At 42.6% G+C, this 20,320-nt stretch overlaps 2 protein-coding genes across 4 annotated transcripts in view; one reads left to right on the top strand and one right to left on the bottom strand.

Moving 5' to 3' along the window:
* LOC120062684 (calphotin-like) overlaps positions 1–2,845 on the top strand; it is a 35,987-nt gene extending 33,142 nt beyond the window's left edge. For both annotated transcript variants that reach the window (XM_039012737.1, XM_039012738.1), the window contains 5 exons: positions 865–969; positions 1,092–1,196; positions 1,799–1,969; positions 2,096–2,168; positions 2,276–2,845. In XM_039012737.1, the coding sequence (XP_038868665.1) occupies positions 865–969; positions 1,092–1,196; positions 1,799–1,969; positions 2,096–2,158 (444 nt within the window). In that variant the 3' untranslated portion in view covers positions 2,159–2,168; positions 2,276–2,845. The remainder of the gene's footprint in view (positions 1–864; positions 970–1,091; positions 1,197–1,798; positions 1,970–2,095; positions 2,169–2,275) is intronic.
* A 5,936-nt stretch (positions 2,846–8,781) lies between these two features.
* LOC120063094 (osteoclast-stimulating factor 1) lies at positions 8,782–19,992 on the bottom strand. 2 transcript variants are annotated; one of them, XM_039013251.1, is made up of 10 exons: positions 19,838–19,992; positions 12,573–12,619; positions 12,426–12,476; positions 12,124–12,187; positions 11,804–11,857; positions 11,435–11,542; positions 11,186–11,235; positions 10,780–10,858; positions 10,261–10,445; positions 8,782–9,838 (listed from the first exon to the last, which is right to left on the bottom strand). In XM_039013251.1, the coding sequence occupies exons 1-9, from the start codon at positions 19,869–19,871 to the stop codon at positions 10,288–10,290; spliced, it is 645 nt and encodes a 214-aa protein (XP_038869179.1). In that variant the 5' UTR covers positions 19,872–19,992; the 3' UTR covers positions 8,782–9,838; positions 10,261–10,287. The 2 variants fall into 2 exon arrangements, with proteins under 2 accessions (XP_038869179.1, XP_038869178.1); XM_039013250.1 differs by having other exon boundaries at positions 10,347–10,445; positions 19,838–19,989.
* Between the last annotated feature and the right edge of the window lie 328 nt (positions 19,993–20,320).

Raw genomic sequence — 20,320 nt, forward strand, 5'->3', positions numbered from 1 at the left:
CTCAGACGATCCCACAGGTGAAGAAGCAGGATGTGGAGGTCCTGGGCTGGTGTGGTTACATGTTATCTGTGGTTGTGAGGCCGGTTGGGCGTACTGCTAAATTGTCTAAAACGAAGTTGGAGGCGGCTTATGGTAGATAAATTAACATTTTAATTATCTGACAACAGCTCTGGTGGATATTCCTGCAGTCAGCATACCAATTTCACACTCCCTCAACTTGAGACATCTGTGGCATTGTGTTGTATGACAAAACTGCGCATTTTAGAGTGACCTTTTATTGCCCCCAACACAAGGTGCACCTGTGCAATGATAATGCTGTTTAATCAGCATCTTGATATGCCACACCTGTCAGGTGGATGGATTATCTTGGCAAAGGAGAAATGCTCACTAACAGGAATGTAAAAACATTTGTGCACAAAATTTGAGAGAAATATGCTTCTTGTGCGTATGGAACATTTCTATGATCTTTTATTTCAGCCGATGAAACATGTATACATGCTCATTTTGGCCAAAACGCTTGCAGACTCGAGTGGTTTACTATCGAACACAACAAATGGCCACTCGACAAAAGGCTTAGGGGCCAAGTGTTCGGTTTGAGATTCAGTTTATGACTGCGGTAGATAGAACTTCATTGCCCCCTAGCGGTCATACGCAATAGGACCACCATACACAATAGGTTTTTGTGAATTCACATGGAATTTAATGAAATTTGTACGGAAAACCGATAAATGGCCGTTTAAACACTAACATTTGTTTTCCCATTTGTCACATCCCTACTCAGTCCCTTTACTTTCCTCAGTAAGAAAGGAGAAATGGAAGTTAAGTTAGAATTTGAACATTGTGTAACAGTCCTACGCTCTCCAGGCCCCAGTAGACTCTGTCATCGATACAGTGGCTGACAACTTTATCATCACAGAATCTGTCCCTACTGTGGAGGCAGCCATGGCTGAGCCCGCCATTGAGGAGCAGGTGAGACTCGGGCTCCAAATCATACCTACTCTTAACATATACACACAAGGATGTCGTTTTGGCACACCTTTAATCACCTGCTGACGTCCCGTCAAGTCCGACTGCGTGTCATTTCTGTTCAGGTGCCCGCAGTCCCAACAGATGCACTTGAGGACCTATCGGAGTCGCTGAACAACGTCCCCCCAGTATCTGAGCCCGCCCCGGTCACAGCTGATGAAGTCATCGACGTGAGTCTTCCTACTTTTCTCTATGCAGAGACTGAGGTGCCCAGTGCCAGATGTAGTTTTGGTAGAGCAGACATGAGACACACACGCTTACTCCTGTAACCCCGTTGTCTGGTTGGTCTCTGGAGGCAGTGTGAGGATGAAGAGGTGACAAAGATGGGGGAGAGAGAGACGACACACTTCCACCCGATTACCGGCCCTCTCCGGAGGACCTGCTGGTCAGAGTTAAACCATAATAACCTACAAGCTTTTCATTTACTCAGTCTAATTTATAATAATGACTCAAACCAACTCTTTACGCAATCACCTTGGTATATTAAGCACTAACATATGATCAAATACTTTGGTGTAGGCTATCCTCTCATTTGAATGCTCTCGCATATTTTGAAATGTGCCCATCCAGGAGTTCTTGCTTCCTCGTGAGTTACTCTCGCCCATCTTTGGATCAATCCTCCCTCCTTGTGGTCTTCCTTTTTACATGCTGTTCATTTCCTGGGCTGTGGGCTCCTCCAGCTCCTTTTATTGCATCAGGCATGTCATCTAGTGTGTGGGACTACTGATTTTAGTTGTGCGCTCAACATTGACTGGGTGTGTTGCCTTTGCAGGCTAAAGAGGAAATTGAAGCCCAGATGGAAATCGAAGCCAAAAAGGACACCACTGATGAGAATACTGCCCTGGATGTCCTCTCTGGACATTTCTCAGCCCCCCAGCCTGTCATCTCAGAACTGCAGTGTCATATGCAGCTCGCCTCTGTGCCCGTAGAGCTCGCCTACGTGGTAAGAGCATATAGTGACACTACTGTATCCAACTCTCCCAATCAATTACGATCTGTCTTTACATGTATTGTAAACCAACCACCCCCTTTCTTCCATTCCCATCTAAACCCCTCCCTTGTTCTTTAGGATATCCCAGCAGAGGCAGCATTGAATGGACATATTGCAACTGAGGTGGCCATTGAGGGATAGATCTCTGCAGGTGAGGACTTGTTGTTTAATCTCCCGAAACGCTTCGTTTGAACGCACGCACTTGCGTTGGGTCTAAATTGGCATTAACATTCTGTTATTGTTTCTGTCTCCCCATAGATTTCCTCAGTCAGTATGGAGGACTGAAGAGAGCCTCACGGGGAGCCGACCAGCAAATTTTACTTTTCAATATTTAGGGTTTAAAGGGACCACCGGGAAATTATTAACATCCAACACTCAGTGCCTTTTCTGCTTAGGTTCTCACCAAAAGAAAATCAAACAAACACATTTTAATGGGACATCAAGGCGGGGGAATAAGAGTCTTTGGATCAGAATGTGAATATTTGGAATTAACAAATTATGGCTTCTTTCATAGATTTTCTGTATCCTAATGCATGTATTGTGGATTTGCATCGATTGTAAATGGCATACATTATGTATGGAGACTGTAGAGTTAATGAATGTGGCAATGACTTGTCTTCACATTTGGACCATGTTTGTATGGATGGGAGGGGTATTTCCTTGTACGTGTTTTCTACATGCTGACTACACCGGGCACGAGCGTGCGTCTGCGTGCTCCATCACGTGCATGCTGATTTTGTCCATCCACACCAGACGCGATCAGGACATGCACGTTGAAATATCAAAACGAACTCTGAACCAACTATATTAATTTGGGGACAGGTTGAAACACATGAAACATTCATGGACATTTAGCTAGCTAGCTCGCTGTTGCAAACTAATTTGTCCTGGGATATAAATATTGGGTTGTTACTTTACCTGAAATGCACAAGGTCCTTTTTTCCCCTGGATCTTTGTAGAATTTTGACCCATTTTGAGTCACACAAAATTGTGTGTCCTCTACTCCGACAATTAATCCACAGGTAAAAGTGGAAACCTAGTTAGTTTCTAGAAATCTCTCCTTCTTCAGTCTTCTTCTGTGGACTTTATATGGCGGTTGGCAATCAACTTTAAGGTGCATTACCACTATCAACTGGACTAGAGTGTCGATCTCAGTTCAGCTTTCAAACACCCACGTGGGTCTATACTCCTAAAAACCAACGAGGAGCTGGGAGATGCAGGACTTACAGCGTGTAATGCGTCAAAAATAAAACCAAGTTCTATTTTAGCGCCTGGCTACGCAGATGCTTGCGAGCAGTTTGGATGATTGAATAACATACCCATCCTCTTCACTGTGTACTGGCAATGTGTCTACAGTCCTGTTGGAGAAAGTCTGCCCTGGGCAATGAGAAAGGGTGTGAAGTTTTCCAGGCCCTCTGGCCAGATTATCTTAAAGACGTCCTCTGACGATTTTCTAACTTACTGTTGAAAAGCGATATCCCACGTATATATACAGTAAAGTACACACAATAAAGGGTAAAAAAATAGAGGAACAAAAGAGGAAAGCCCCCCCCCCCCCCCCTACTTATGCTACATTATGACTTACCTGGACCACCTATTGAGATGTGCCTTTTAAGTAAATCAGGTGTTAAATGAGGTGAAAAGGAGACGTGAGTGCCGCTTTAACTTTCAATTAACTACACTCAAATCTGGCCACTGAAAATGGGGGCTTGTAGATCGTGTTTGTTTTTTAAAATTATATTTTCTAATTCTGTTTTGTATAGAGCATTAGATGTGGTACAACCGCAGTTTGCGTACACGGTTCCGTGCTCTGGAAGATACCATGAGGAGTTATGTAATGAATATGCTGGGTTGGATTTCATTCACCTTTTTGAATAAAGATGTTACTCACCGTGATCCAGTTGTTGGCCTGTTTATTCTACATTAAATGTAGTAATCAGATGTATACTGAACATAAATATTAACACAACATGCAACAATTTCAACAATTTTACTGAGTTAGTCAATTTAAATGAATTCATTAGGCTCTAATCTATTGATTTCCCATGACATAGGCCCAGCCAATCAGGATGAGTTTTTCCCCACAAAAGTGCTTTGATACAGGCAGAAATAATCCTCAGTTTCATCAGCTGTCCGGGTGGCTGGTCTCAGCCGGATGTGGAGGTCCTGGGCTTGCATGGTTAAACGTGGTCTGGGGTTGTGAGGCCGGTTGGATGACATTGGAGGTGGCTTATGGTAGAGAAATTTACATTTACATTTTATGGCAACAGCTCTGGTGGACTATCCTGCAGTCAGCATGACAATTGCATACTCCCTCAAACCTTGAGACATCTGTGGCATTGTGTTGTGTGACAAAACTGCACATTTTAGACTGGCCTTATATTGTCCCCAGCACCAGGTGCACCTGTGTAATGATCGTGCGGGTTAATCAGCTTCTTGATATGCCACACCTGTCAGGTGGACAGATTATCTTGGCAAAGGAGAAACTCTCACTAAGAGGAATGTAAGCACATTTGTACACACAATTTGAGAGAAATAAGCTTTTTGAATGTATTGAAAATATGTGGGATCTTTAATTTGAGCTCATGAAACATGGGACCAACACTTTACATGTTGCGTTTTATATTTTTGTTCAGTGTAAATGTTCAGCTTGAATTCTACATTGGCATAACGTTTGAAACTTTTTGCACTACCATACAAGCTTTCAGACAGTTGAACCAAGCACAATCAATTATTTTAAACTACATTTTGTGGCATGTAATACAGAGTTCTCATTAGCTCATAATCCCTTTTCAATATTTTTATTTAATAATACCACACAAAAGTATTGATTTAATAGTTGGAAAGAGTTAACGTTACATGCCAAGGCACAACATAAGGGTAGCAGCAAAGGGACATTATTACAACCAGTTCTGTCGGTGTAACCTACCTAGTAACCTACCTATGCTCTAGTTCTATGCATCTAGGATGTTAATTTAGGAGACTGGTATCATTTGACAAGTTGAATCATTTCCAAATGTATTTGAAAGATCTCCACAGATCCAAAGATATCTGCTACTTTAGCAAGTGTATCATGAGTAAAATAAAATGTAGAATAAATAAATATAAATAAAGCTTATAAATGAATTATATATATATATACCCATTGATTCTTGAATATCTATATTACAATACTATAAGCCTCTAACTGTGGGGTAGCTCTCAAACTCTACATGGCATTCTGCCTTCCCCCTACAGTTCTCAGCCGTTGGTTTTACCCACAACTGCCTCATTTGAACTACAATACCGACGTGGTCTTTTAATGTTTAGAAGCATCAATAATCATTGCTTGCGATACGGCTTTCGAAACATATGGTTCTTATCTTTCATCAGCCAGAAATCCTTCAAATAAAAAAGATACACTTACTGTATCAGTTTTACACAGATCCATACGACTATGGGTGCCTCCATCCGACGAAACTACACTTCCTGAGCTACACTTACACACAGGTGTTCGGCGCATGCTAGCTAGTTAATTAGCACAGGTGGTCGCTTCTTGTCTTCCGTAAACAAGCGCTGTATCATGGAGATATGGCCGTGTGGGAACACTAATCCTAACCCTATCAAGGTGTGTATCAATTTAGCCTTTTGTTTTTAGAAAATTATCTCTCTCTCATATGAAAGATAAGGTCCTTATGCTTCGAAAACCGTACCACAAGTGATGCATGTTAAATGTTCAGACCGAGCGTCGGGATCTTCACAAAACTTCCCTTTACAGAAGACACCTTTGTCCAATGACTCGTGTAATATAATAGAACTGAGTCATGATCAAGGGCTAACTGCGGGAGGATCTCTTACAATTTTGAGCCGATTTTCTTCATTTTATTCTCAAAAGAAGTGCGTCGTCCTCTTACATGCCACAGTAAACTTTATATTCCGCCGTGTTTTGTATTTTATTTTTGTCCGATTTTGTTTTTTGGAATGTCTTATATCCTTGGGATACCATGCTGCCACAATGTAAATTATGTAAGCATTTTTTTAATCTGTAGAATTACTACATTACCCATAATGCTCATTGATTGGACATTCCAAATTACCATGGCAATTTTGCATTGTTCTATGGTGAAGAACCTTCTATGTAGGACAGGCCAGTAATATTTGTAAACAAATTGGGCCCCACAAGGGTGCGTTCTCAGCAACTCCTGTACTTCCTGTTCACCCATGACTGCGTGGCCATGCATGCCTCCAACTCAATCATCAAGTTTGCAGAAATTTGGCTTGTTACCAAAAACGCTCACAAACTTTTACAGATGCACAATCGAGAGCATCCTGTCGGGCTGTATCACCGCCTGGTACGGCCACTGCTCCGCCCACAACCGTAAGGCTCTCCAGAGGGTAGTGAGTTCTGCACAACGCATCACCGGGTGCAAACTACCTGCCCTCCAGGACACTTACAGCACCCGATGTCACAGGAAGGCCAAAAAGATCATCAAGGACAACAACCACCTGAGCCACTGCCTGTTAACCCCGCTATCATCCAGAAGGCGAGGTCAGTACAGGTGCATCAAAGCTGGAACCGAGAGACTGAAAAACAGCTTCTATCTCAAGGCCATCAGACTGTTAAACAGCCATCACTAACATTGAGTGGCTGCTGCCAACATACTGACTCAAATCTCTAGCCACTTTAATAATAAAAAATTGGATGTAATAAATGTATCACTAGTCACTTTAAACAATGCCACTTTATATGTTTACATACCCTACATTACTCATCTCATATGTATATGTAACGGATGTGAAATGGCTAGCTAGTTAGCGGGTACGCGCTAGTAGCGTTTCAATCAGTTACGTCACTTACTCTGAAACCTATTAGTAGTGTTGCCCCTTGCTCTGCAAGGGCCGCGGCTTTTGTGGAGCGATGGGTAACGACGCTTCGTGGGTGTCAGTTGTTGATGTGTGCAGAGGGTCCCTGGTTCGCGCCCGTGTCGGGGCGAGGGGGCGGTTTAAAGTTATACTGTTACATTGGTGCCGTGACCCGGATCACTGGTTGCTGCGGAAAAGGAGGAGGTTGAAAGGGGGGTGAGTGTAACGGATGTGAAATGGCTAGCTAGTTAGCGGGTACGCGCTAGTAGCGTTTCAATCAGTTACGTCACTTACTCTGAAACCTATTAGTAGTGTTGCCCCTTGCTCTGCAAGGGCCGCGGCTTTTGTGGAGCGATGGGTAACGACGCTTCGTGGGTGTCAGTTGTTGATGTGTGCAGAGGGTCCCTGGTTCGCGCCCTGGTCGGGGCGAGGGGACGGTTTAAAGTTATACTGTTACATTGATGCTGTTGACCCGGATCACTGGCTGCTGCGGAAAAGGAGGAGGTTGAAAGGGGGGTGAGTGTAACGGATGTGAAATGGCCAGCTAGTTAGCGGGTACACGCTACTAGCGTTTCAATCAGTTACGTCACTTGCTCTGAAACCTACAAGTAGTGTTGCCCCTTGCTCTGCAAGGGCCGCGGCTTTTGTGGAGCGATGGGTAACGATGCTTTGTGGGTGACTGTTGTTGATGTGTGCAGAGGGTCCCTGGTTCGCGCCCGTGTCGGGGCGAGGGGACGTACTAAAGTTATACTGTTACATTGATGCTGTTGACCCGGATCACTGGTTGCTGCGGAAAAGGAGGAGGTTGAAAGGGGGGTGAGTGTAACGGATGTGAAATGGCTAGCTAGATAGCGGGTACGCGCTAGTAGCGTTTCAATCAGTTACGTCACTTACTCTGAAACCTATTAGTAGTGTTGCCCCTTGCTCTGCAAGGGCCGCGGCTTTTGTGGAGCGATGGGTAACGACGCTTCGTGGGTGTCAGTTGTTGATGTGTGCAGAGGGTCCCTGGTTCGCGCCCGTGTCAGGGCGAGGGGGCGGTTTAAAGTTATACTGTTACATATATACTGTACTCTATACCATCTACTGCATCTTGCCTACGCCGCACGTCCATATTTATATGTTTATATATTCTTATTCATTAATTTACACTTGTGTGTATAAGGTAGTTGTTGTGAAATTGTTAAGATTACTTGTTAGATATTACTGCGCGGTCGGAACTAGAAGCACAAGCATTTTTCTACACGCGCACTAACATCTGCTAACCATGTGTATGTGACCAATGAAATTGGATTTGACATTTGCAAACATATTGTTTTACTGTGCCCAGTTGCACACAGACTTTTATGGTCACACTAGGTGCCACCGATTGATTCAAAATGAGTAGCCTAACAATTAGACTATTTACATGGCCCCAGTTGCATTTGCAAACAAAAAAACAATAACAGTTCCACACATCTGTTTGGCCTCAAACTGTAATTTCAGGTAGAATTTTGATATCATGGATGGTCAGTCTTTGCATCCATAGCTCTATGAATTTGAGAGTGGTTACATTTCTCCAGGCCCATCCCTCAGCTTTTTACCAAAAGAGGTGGGGTAAATGCTTTATGGTTTCAGCTGCAGATTCTAGCTTTAAATAGTCTGCAATTAGTAAATGACATGTAATAAATCGATATCAGATCTCGTGTTTTTAACTTTGTGACACTTCTAATTATGTATGTCCCTCTGTGGGCACGTAAGCGCTTCAGCTTAATGTATAAGTTTCACTAGTGTGATCGACTTTTAGCCTGTAACCATGTTTGGTATAACAATGACCATAGGATCTGGGACATGGTAATTGAAATGTGCATTTTGTTACCCCCCCTCCAAAAAAAATCACAAACGTCACCTTTTTATTTCTCTAAAACAATCCCATCATCCGTAGGTCAAATCATTAGATAAAATAATTTTATTGCATAGCTGACAGGAAAGACAAAGCAGATAGACAGAAAAGATCAACAATGAACACATCTTTATGAAAGACATATCAGGTGACTTATTCACATACACACCTGTAGACAAATTATATCTTCACATAAGGCACTTTTAGTGACATATCTTTTAACAGTGGAGCAGTGGTCAGTGTGAACAACATACAGTACATGAAGAAAATGCACTGTCATTTTCTTTCTACAGTACAGATAGAAAATGCAGTGGCAATTTACTAATCCCCAGTGAAGTGAAGATATTGGGGAAGAAAATGTTTTGCACAGCACATCTAATATTACAGTATTCCATGAGAGATGACATGATTGGCGACAAAAAACCCAGCCCTTGGTTATTTGAAAGTTCACATTTGACAATGCAGAAAATTCTTTGACAGACATATGTATGCATTCCAATGCTTTTAGAATGAGGTTAAGTTAAGGCAGGATGAAGTATGATTTCCAGTATCATCCCATTTCTATGCCAGCCAGTGCTTACTAGTGCCAGAGAGAAATAAAACTGCCTCGACATGGTCACTTCCTGCGATGCAGGTTCAGACCACCTTCAAATGGGAGATATGATTAGTCCAGGAGATATTTGTATGAAATAATCGCATGTCAATCTCTCTGGTGTCAGCAATCACTGACTCACCCGCAGATAGCACGACAGTGGAACCCATGCTATTGGTTTTAGAACAGCCAATCATCTACCAGAATTTAATAATAAAGACGTCACCTCTCCACAGCCCTAAGGTTTTATAAATTCCATGTTCCATTCACATTGTTAATTATGTCTTGTATTACTTTTATTACATTTGTTGTTCAGAAAATATTTGGAAAAATTGGAATGTATCCGAACACCTTCTCCCTCCCCACCCAGCTAATAATGTCCCACACACTGCAAACTCCCCCCATCCCATGAGACAGGCCCGAGATAGCCCACTCCGAAAGGGGGGAAATCAGTCAGAGTCTTCGTCGTCAAGGTATTCATCGGCGTTGCTGTGTGTACGTGTGATATCTGTAATAGAACAAATCGGAAGGAAGAGCTTAGGCCAGTAACAGTGGTAGGAGATTCAATTACATTTCATGGAATTAAAAAAAACATTTCCTCTATTAAGGGACTCATGATTGCAAAAGTACAACTATGTTCCAGTATGGACTGGACAGTTCTTTGTTGGCGGTTCCTCATTTTGTCATCTTGCATTCTTAGTAGTGTTATTGAAATGCATGAAATGCCTTACTAAGCAAGTTAAATCTATAAATAAACATGGTGAAGAATAAGCACTAAAGCATATAAATAAACGTGTCTATATGGGAAATGAGCATGAACAGTCAATCAACCTGATTGACTGTGACAATAAGGGCCTGTTTCGCAGATACAGATTAAGCATGGTCATGGACCAAGAAACATGTGCAATAGAGATTCCCCACTGATAGTACTTTTGAGTCCCGGGACTAGGGCTTTCATCAGTTTCCGGGAAACCGAAATAGCGTAAGGCTTCCACCTTCTGGCCTAAATGACTCACTGCCTCCTTGTTTCCTCTTGATGAGAGAGGCACACTGGGCATTTGTGGCCATCTCCAGAGCCAGCTTCTTCTCATTGTTTTTAATATCCATCCTGGCATCTGAAACACAAATACAGAAAATGATTAACATACAAACAACCAGACATGCTCATACCAGGGTTATGGTCAATTCTAAATGGAACTCAGTCAATTCAGGAAGTAAAAAATAAAAGGCTTATTTTGAATACATTTTTAAATCAGTTAAAACAGGAGAAGGTATGTGTCTAATTTTATATTTCAAATTCATATCACTTTCTGAATTGACTGACTTCGATGTGAACTGAGCCCCAAACCCTGGCTCATACACATACAGAGATGGGAAACTAAACAGGAAAAGAGAGCAACAAAAAAAAAAAAAAAGATGGAACTTGAAACAAAAAGTAGATGGACTTACTCTTATTCAGTAACATCTCCACTATGTCTGAGTATCCCTTCCAGGCGGCAGCATGCAGAGCAGTGTCTCCCAGTTTATTCTGCAGCGGAACAGAACAGCCAACATGTCAAAGACCTTACCCATCACATTTTTGCATAATTCTCACCATATAGGGCCAGTTTCCCAGACACAGATTAAGCCAAGCACTGGACTAAAATACATGCTCAATAAAGAATCACCTTTGAAAAAAAAAAAAAGTGTTTATCTAGTCCTGGACTTGAGTCTAAATGGAGTCTTTCGAGTTTAATACTGTATGCATCAATCGCATACAGCCCAATCAGGCTGTACATTATTTTATTTTTTTAAATCAATCATAAGAAATTTGCCTGAAACCGCATTTTCCAAATGTGTAAACTGTTCTTCTCACCTGCTGGTTCAACTCAACGCTAGACTGCCCCAGCAAGATCTCCACCACATCTGTCACAAAAATGACAACATAACATAAAACTGTCATACATCTCACAACAGTGTGTGTGTGTGCAGGCTGACATGCATTTGCTCTGTCATTGAAGAAAAAAAGCTGAGTGTGTGTGTGCGTTGGCGCATGTGTGTGAGTGCATGCGTCTGTGCAATGATGCATGTGTTGTGGCGTGTGTGTAGTAGACAGAACTGTTACCTTTGTGTCCTCCGTGGCATCCCCAGTAGAGGGCAGTATTCCCAGCTTTGTCCAGACCATTAATTCCCACTTTGTTCTCCAGACACTCACGTAGCCAACTCAGATTCCCTGCGTCCCACAGACACAAAAATTTAAATACACACAAATAAACATTGGTATGCAAATGAAGCAAGCATCACACTATGCAAATGAAGCAAGCATCACACCATTCAAATTCATACAGGTTATAGAAGGTGTATAGCAAACAAACAATCAAAATGTAGTTTGTTATTGAACTATATAGTAGGTTTAGATTATTGGTGGTGCGGTGCACAATATTTGCTAATTGGGAAGAGTGAGTGAGACAGCGGGCCTCTTTTGGTGCCTCACCTCGTTTAGCTGCCTCGTGCATTGGGTTGTCAATGGACTCTGCCTGCTCGGCCACTGTGGGTTGAGGAAGTCAGAGAGCAAATCATGATTTCAACAGAGCAACATGCTCCTTTGAAAACCATAATTAGGGCACTAATCTATTAAGGGGCGCCTAGAATAATCAAACACAGAGAACCTGTTTTCTCAATCTAAAGACAAGTTAATAATGGAATAATGCATTTACTGACATGGATGGGCACCTCTATTGTGATACAACTTCAACCTTACCATGAAACTTGCGATATGACATATCACATACAGTGAATGGTTTGTTTACTCACCATAATTGCTTGGGATGAGGCCAGTTCTTCCCCTGCAGGTTCCTTTCCACCAATTGCTGTCACTCTAAGGATGACAGACAGGCAGTGAGAGCCAATGGCAATACAGAATGCTTGCATCCAGTATGTCAGAGGTGAGAGAAAAGACAGAGAAAAAGAGTATGGGATACAGGAAAGACAAGAGATGTAGGGAAAAAGGAGTGGAAGATTGAGGACATTAAAAAAATAAAAAATAAAAAATAGTGCCACAGACAGAATAAATTAGTGAAAGGGAGAAAAGTGGACAGGCGGACACGGTAACTTACCGTATCAGAGATATACAAGATGTCTCCCTCTTCAAAGTAGAGCTCATCTGGCTGAAAAGCAAAAAATAAATAATACCATCTTTAATTTGGATTGTTGTGAGGCGGAGTGAAGGGACTAGACCAACCATTACGAAAAGAAACACTAACCGTTCGGGGGTCAAAGGTGAACATGGCTCGGAACACCTTGACCTGGCCTATAAGAGAACAGAGGGAAAGGAACATGAGTTTGAATGTATACAACTGTGCAGCGGGTCTCACACACACACACACACACACACACACACACACACACACACACACACACACACACACACACACACACACACACACACACACACAGCCATAGTTGACAGTATACAGCACAAAAAGATCCAGACATGCTATCACACACTTTTCAGATTTTGTTCTATCAGATCCATTCACACAGTGAACAGACATCGGGTCCTCGTCCACACACTCCAAGGCTACAGGCCTAAGGGCCTCTGAAGACACACTGTACTAGCTTGTCTCAATCCCAGGGGTGGAATGTTACCAGATTGGTGTTGGGAGAAAGCTAAACTAGTTCATAGGCACAAAGAAACCAGGGTTGTGTTCATTAGGCACAAAACTGAGTGAAGGTGCTACCTGCAGGCCTTCTTGTCCAAAAATAAATGTCAAATGAACATGACTCAGGCTTAAAGAAACACTGTTTATGCAGAAACTGATCAAAATGGGAATCAATTAGCGACCTGAAAACACTGGAGTATGCAAGCCTTTATGCTGCTTTCTGACTGTAACACCTGTTTTACACTAGTGTATACACCCTTATGTTATACTAGGGAAATTGTGTTTCCATAGCTAGGGCTAACAGTGAGGACTTGTGAAGAGCAGAACCTCTGCATAATTAAAACAGTTACTTTGTGAGAAGGCGTTATAGTTTACAGTTAGCCATTACGTAAATGAAAGCTGAAAAATACCAGTGGCCTGGCTTTGGCCCCAACTGAGAGCAGGTCCGCCAGAACCATGGCCCAGGAAGACATGGGTGCCGACCCACGTAGATGAATACAGAAAAGTCTTTTGGGTAAAACACTGGGGGTAAATCTTATATGGAAATGTGCCCGGAGTGGTTCTACAGGCCCCATCCTGCCCCTGTGAAAACTCTGGGGCCTGTGCCGACTAGCCCACCCACTATACTCTCAGCCTCAGTCTGAGCTTGCTATGCAGCGGTAATTCACAACAGACAGAAACCAGGACATAGCTGGTTTGCTGAGAGGCTACAACTCTAATTACATTAAAAAAATATATATGTTTCCAAATAACTTTAGTACTGTGTAGGGCAAGCACCTGGATAATTAAATGCCGGTGGGGTGGGGTGGGGGCTAAACAGCTTTGGGCAGGCACAGGCTTGTGGGGCTCTGTATTTCAGGAATGGTTCATTCCTGATTCAGGAAAAAACCCAAAGGTAGGCCTAAATCAGAATGACAGTCTTCATGTTCGTAACAATCTTGAATTAAAAAAGGTAAAAATAAAAAAAAATAGAAAAACAAAAAGCTAAACTTTGGTGAGCGAGTTTATACAATGTCAAGGGGTCAACTGATTTGTGCATGTTACCACCATGGCATTTCCAGTGCCCCAGTATCTGTAAATTAGACATGTCGACGATGAGTATGACGTGTCTCCTCTCTAACACCCAGGATGCTCTGATTCAAACTCCCATTAGACAGCTCTGCAAACGTTATACTGTTAAAATACTTTCGTTGCTCGCCGAATATTGGAGTGTTGCTGACCAACTATCTTCAACTATTCCCGTTACTTTTTTTGGAAGTACATACCGACCGTAAATATAAAAATGTATTCGGCACATCCATTGTATCACTCATCCGTGCCACGCACAGGTCGGAAGTCTACAACAGCTCAATACATTGGATGTGCCGAATAAGCATTTTTTCAGTTGCTTGTACATTTTTATTTTGACATACCGGCCGTAACGGGAGTAAAGGAAGATAATTGCTCAGCGAAACGCCATATTTGGTGAGTAAGGTAGGGTTTTCACTAACAACGAATTCATGAGAAGTTCCGCCCCCATTCATTTTCAACGAGGGCACGCAGAGAAATGTGCCGGGAAAGGTGAGCGGCAAGAACCCTGTTATCCGAGCGGTAGAAAAAGTTGACCTCGGCTCTACTTTATGCAAATGTTAAGCGAAGTGTTGGAGCGAAGCACTGTCAAGAGGAGGCGCCGCTTCTGGTCAGAACCCATTGTATATTTTGACATAACGCTTGCAGAGCTGTGTAATGAGAGTTTGAATCTGAGCTTCCGGGGCCCGGTTTCACGTTAGCGATGGAATTTAGCCTTACGTGTGTTTTAATTATGCATATTTCCTACAATGACCGAAAGCTGTAGCATGCGTTTCCCAAAACACAACGGTCGCTTAGAGTGTGTTGTTGGAGCATGTGTCAATACCGATAGGATCGAATGAAAGGGAGCGCTGCTCTCGGATCAGCTTCTCCATTAAAATGTTACCTTAGAATTATGTCACAATAGTGACGACGGATCAGCTCCTAGAGAGATATTACCACCTATAGCTGCAAATATTGAGGCGGCTTATTCTAATGCTTAGATAAAAATGCACTAAAATCGTAGATTTGACAAATCATTGCGCACATTAGGCTACACATCATGAAATATATTGAGCCAAATTACAGACAGTTGCGAAATAGAACTCGATTGAACAAATGTATTTCAATATGATTGAAATAGACCTATAGCCTACTGTTTATATTTGAATAAAGGTTTTAATTTTCCTGGTTACCCAAACTCCTTGCTCTGGCGAAACGCTATGCCACGCCCACGGATGTTACTTCTCTGCCTTGAGGGGATTCGATTAATCTCGCCCGGGCGCCCGTGTAGGCGTGTTTTGCACTGGATGAAAGATTATTGCATTTGTTTTGGAAGCGGGCTGCCCCACGGGCGTAAGCCGGGTGCCCCGTTCAAAGCCCACGGCAAAGTCGGCTCAAAACAAAAAAGTGACGTAATTAAGCACAAGGAGCAATGAGTAGGATTCAAATGAAATTGTATGTGTCATATGCTCCATGAACAACATTTGTACACTAACAGTGAAACAATTACTTACAGGCCCTTCCCAACAATGCAGAATGAGGGAAAAAAAGAAAAATAACAAGGAATAAATACACAATGAGTAATGATAACTTTGCTATATACACACGGGGTACCAGTACCGAGTCGATGTGCAGAGGTACGAGGTAGATATGGACATATACTGTAGGTAGGGATTCATTATAATAAAAACATACAAATACGAGCCTTAGGCCATTAATATGGTCAAATCCAGAAACTATAATTTTGAAAACAAAGCGTTTATTCTTTCAGTGAAATACAGAACCGTTCCGTATTTTATCTAACGGGTGGCATCCATAAGTCTAAATATTGCTGTTACATTGCACAACCTTCAATGTTATGTCATAATTATGTAAAATTCTGGCAAATTAATTGCAGTCTTTGTTAGGAAGAAATGGTCTTCACACATTTCGCAACGAGCCAGGCGGCCCAAACTGCTGCATATACACTGACTCAGCTTGCACTGAATGCAAGAGAAGTGACACCATTTCCCTAGTTAATATTGCCTGCTAACATGAATTTCTTTTAACTAAATATGCAGGTTTAGAAAAATATACTTCTGTGTATTGATTTTAAGAAAGGCATTGATGTTTATGGTTAAGTACATTTGTGCACCGATTGTGCTTTTTTCGCGAATGAGCTTGTTAAATCATCACCCGTTTGGCAAAGTTGAAGTAGGCTGTGATTCAATGTTAAATTAACAGGCACCGCATTGATTATATGCAACGCAGGACAAGCTAGTTAACCATCAACCATGTGTAGTTAACTAGTGGTTATGTGAAGATTGATTGTTTTTTTATAAGATAAGTTTAATGCTAGCTAGCAATTTACCTTGGCTCCTTGCAGCCACAAGGTCCTTTTGATGCTGCACTCGTGTAACAGGTGGTCAGCCTGCAACGCAGTCTCCTCGTGGATTGCAATGTACTCGGTGTCCAAAAAGGCTGATTACTGATTGTTATGAAAACTTGAAATCGGCCTTAATTAATCGCCCATGCCGATTAAATCGGTCGACCTCTAGTGTGGACCGTGATAATTCCTTAGTGATGTGGACAGAGAGGAACTTGAAGCTCTCGACCTGCTCCACTACAGCCCTGTCGATGTGGATGGGGCGTGCTCAGCCCTCAGTTTCCTGTAGTCCACAATCAGGGTCTTTGTCTTGCTGACGTTGAGGGAGAGGTTGTTGTCCTGACACTACACTGCCGGGTCTCTGACCTCCTCCCTGTAGGCTGTCTCATCATCGTCGGTGATCAGACCTACCACCGCCCGTCGTCTGCAAACTTAGTAATGATGTTGTAGTCGTGCTCGGCCACAGTCTTGGGTGAACAAGGAGTACAGGAGGGAACTAAGCACGCATCACTAAGGTGCCCCCGTGATGAAGGTCAGCGCGGCGGACGTGTTGTTACCTACCTCCACCACCTGGGGGCGGCCCGTCAGGAAGTCCAGGATTCAGTTGCAGAGGGAAGTGTTTAATCCCAGGGTCCTTAGCCTAGTGTACATGGTACCAGGGCACAAAAGAAATAGGGCCAAACGATCCTTTGTCCCAGTGGCAATAAGGCTCCTGAATGTTTAAAACTACAAGTAGGACCAGCAGGTTGGCCTACAGCTAACATTGTGGATGACAGAGTGTTATGTACAGGTTAACCATTGATGACGAATTGCACTTATTCTACCTGTATATTATGTCCTTTGTGTGTTATGTGTGCACAGAGCCACAACCAAAATTTCCCCATGGGGATATATCTTATCTTAGTGTGTTTTCACATGCAAAAGTGATTGCTTTTGATAAAAACGCTTTATCTGCCTTCCCAATGAAAACTATACTGAACAAAAATATAAAATGCAATATGTTGGTCCCATGTTTCATGAGCTGAAATAAAAGATCCCAGAAACGTTCCATATGCACAAAAAGCTTATTTCTCAATTTTTGTGCACAAATTTGTTTACAACCCTGTTAGTAAGCATTTCTCATTTGCCAAGATAATCCATCCACCTGACAGGTGTGGCATATCAAGAAGCTGATTAACATCATGATCATTACACAGGTGCACCTTGCACTGGGGACAAAAGGCCCTAAAAAAACTAAAATGTGCAGTTGTCACAACAGAATGCCAGAGATGTCTCAAGTTCAGGGAGCATGTAATTGGCCTGCCTACTGCAGGAATGTCCACCAGAGCTGTCGCCAGAGAATTGAATATTAATTTCTCTCCCATAAGTCACATCCTGTAGTCCTGGTTCACCCACGACTGCGTGGCTGCGCACGACTCCAACACCATCATTACGTTTGCTGACGACACAACGGTGGTAGGCCTGATCACCGACAACGATGAGACAGCCTATAGGGAGGAGGTCAGAGACTGCCAGGACAACCCTCTCTCCCTCAACGTGAGCAAGACAAAGGAGCTGATCGTGGACTACAGGAAAAGGAGGGCTGACCACGCCCCCATTCACATCGACGGGGCTGTAGTGGAGCGGGTCGAGAGCTTCAAGTTCCTTGGTGTACACATCACCAACAAATTATCATGGTCCAAACACACCAAGACAGTTGTAAAGAGGGCATGACAACATCCTCAGGAGTCTGAAAAGATTTGGCATGGGTCCCCAGATCCACCAAAAAGTTCTACAGCTGCACCATCAAGAGCATCCTGACCGATTGCATTACTGCCTGGTATGGCAACTGCTCGGCATCCGACTAAGGCGCTACAGAGGGTGGTGCGTACGGCCCAGTACATCACTGGGTCCAAGCTTCCTACCATTCAGGACCTATATACTAGGCGGTGTCAGAGGAAGGCCCACATTTTTTTCAAAGACTCCAGTCACCCAAGTCAGACTGTTCTCTCTGCACCGCACGGCAAGCGGTGCTGGAGCGACCAAGACGAGGTCGAAAAGGCTACTTAAAAGCTTCTACACCCAAGCCATAAGAGTGCTGAACAATTAATAAAATGGCTAACTGGACTATTTGCTTATTTTCATTAAAACATGTTCACACACTGTTTTATCTATGCATAGTCACTTTACCCTTACATACATATTACCTTATTTACCTCGACTAACCTGTACCCCTGCACATTGACTTGGTACCGGTACTCACTGTATATAGCCTCGTTATTGTTATAGGTGTCACTAAATAAACCAAAGTAATAAAATAAAAATACTTTCTTAACTCTATTTTCTTAAAACTGCATTGTTGCTTAATTAAGTGCTTGTAAGTATTTCACGGTAAGGTCTACTACACCTGTTGTATTCAGCGTATGTGACAAATACAATTGTATTTGATTTGAGAGAGGCGCTCCTCAGTCACCGCTTTTGCCCGTTCACGTCACGGGCCATAGACCGGTGCCCCGCGGCTCAGCATAATCGAACACGCCCATTGGCAACTTTCTTTGTAGTCAACTTTGTTCTGAAGTTATCGGCGGTCACAGAGAGAGAGTTAAAGCACGTGATTCTATGTTTAGCGTAGATCTTCAGTGTATAAAGTGACGCGGGAGGGCAAAAAAAGTTTCTAAAGACAAGCTTTGATGTTCTACGACTGGTCTGAGGCAGACATTAGATTACGAGCGTTTAAGTGCAACTTTAACGATGGTTTTTGGAAAAAGCTCGGAGATAGAACCTGTGTAGGAGCATAGTTCAAACAATTAACTTAGCCTAAATATATTTTGGGGGATATCGGGCCTTGGACGTTAGATAAGAGTCACGTCACGCTCATCGTCGACATCTCTAATGCCGCGTTCACGTACTAATCGGAACTAGGAATCTGACATTTCCGACTTGCCACACACGTGCCGCGTTCAACCAGTTGCGACATTTCGCACAGACACTGGGGCAGGTTTCCAGTACTGAACCACAAGTGCAATATGTAGCTAACAATATAAAATGTCTAACATTGGCTTAAGCAACTCCACACAACTTTCTGGAAGGCTTTGGGCTGGGACTGCACACATTGCAAGCAACTGTGTATTTTGTGTGTGGCTAACCAGATAACGTCAGCTAGTTAACTTGCATTACTGTGAAATGGGGAAGTCACGTTAGCCATGATGACATAGCCATGGGATCTACATCTAGCTAGCTAGATAATTTTGTAAGGATAAGGACAATAAGGACGACGGTGAGAAAAGGACAGAGACAACTGAAATGTTCAATTATTCAAGGAGATTACTGGTCAAACATTTGGCTAACTAGTTCGCTCGCTAGGTGTGTTACACTTGCTTGATGCCGGGATGGGAGAGGAAGTTTCAAGTAGCTAACGTTAGTTAGTTTAACGTTATCTAGCTAATTATCACGCAGTTAATCGAATACTTACCTGGTTTGGCTGGCTTGGGAGGCGGTTTGGACATGTTCAGACTTCAAAGAGTAGCTACGCCGTATCTTTTCTGAAAAAAGTTGCTTATTATAAGAGGTACTGTCTCACTTCCAACAAGGAAGTAGGCTACTGTCTGACAGAACCAGCTAGGCGGAAAACTAGCAGTGCGCATGCCCACTGAGAAATTACTAATATTTTGGTTAGTCTGAGGTAAAATATGTTCTAGTAGCTAGGTAATATAATTGGATAGAGTTGTATTGCAGCCTAGACACCAATAAACTGTAGCTTTCCACAGCTAAATGCAAAAATATTATCAGCCCTGAAAAATGGCTAATGTCTTAGCTAGTATCTTTATCAACAAGTAGAAATGGACTGATGACAACAGAATTTTGCAACTAAAACAGCACACTTTAAAAAATGGCTAATTTATTATATTTTGCGTAGCTAATGTTTTATTTTGAAATGTTTATTCATTTAATATTT

The sequence above is a fragment of the Salvelinus namaycush genome, chromosome 18 (assembly GCF_016432855.1).
Source record: "Salvelinus namaycush isolate Seneca chromosome 18, SaNama_1.0, whole genome shotgun sequence".
Lineage (NCBI taxonomy): Eukaryota > Metazoa > Chordata > Actinopteri > Salmoniformes > Salmonidae > Salvelinus > Salvelinus namaycush.

What these genes read in the sequence shown, in the direction of transcription:
- LOC120063094 (XM_039013251.1), bottom strand. Translation starts at nt 19,871, where the DNA reads ATGTCCAAACCGCCTCCCAAGCCAGCCAAACCAG. An exon ending in TCCCAAGCCAGCCAAACCAG is followed by an intron (nt 12,620 to 19,837) that starts GTAAGTATTCGA and finishes GTTCTCTTATAG; the next exon opens with GCCAGGTCAAGGTGTTCCGA. An exon ending in CCTCATCCCAAGCAATTATG is followed by an intron (nt 11,858 to 12,123) that starts GTGAGTAAACAA and finishes CTCAACCCACAG; the next exon opens with TGGCCGAGCAGGCAGAGTCC.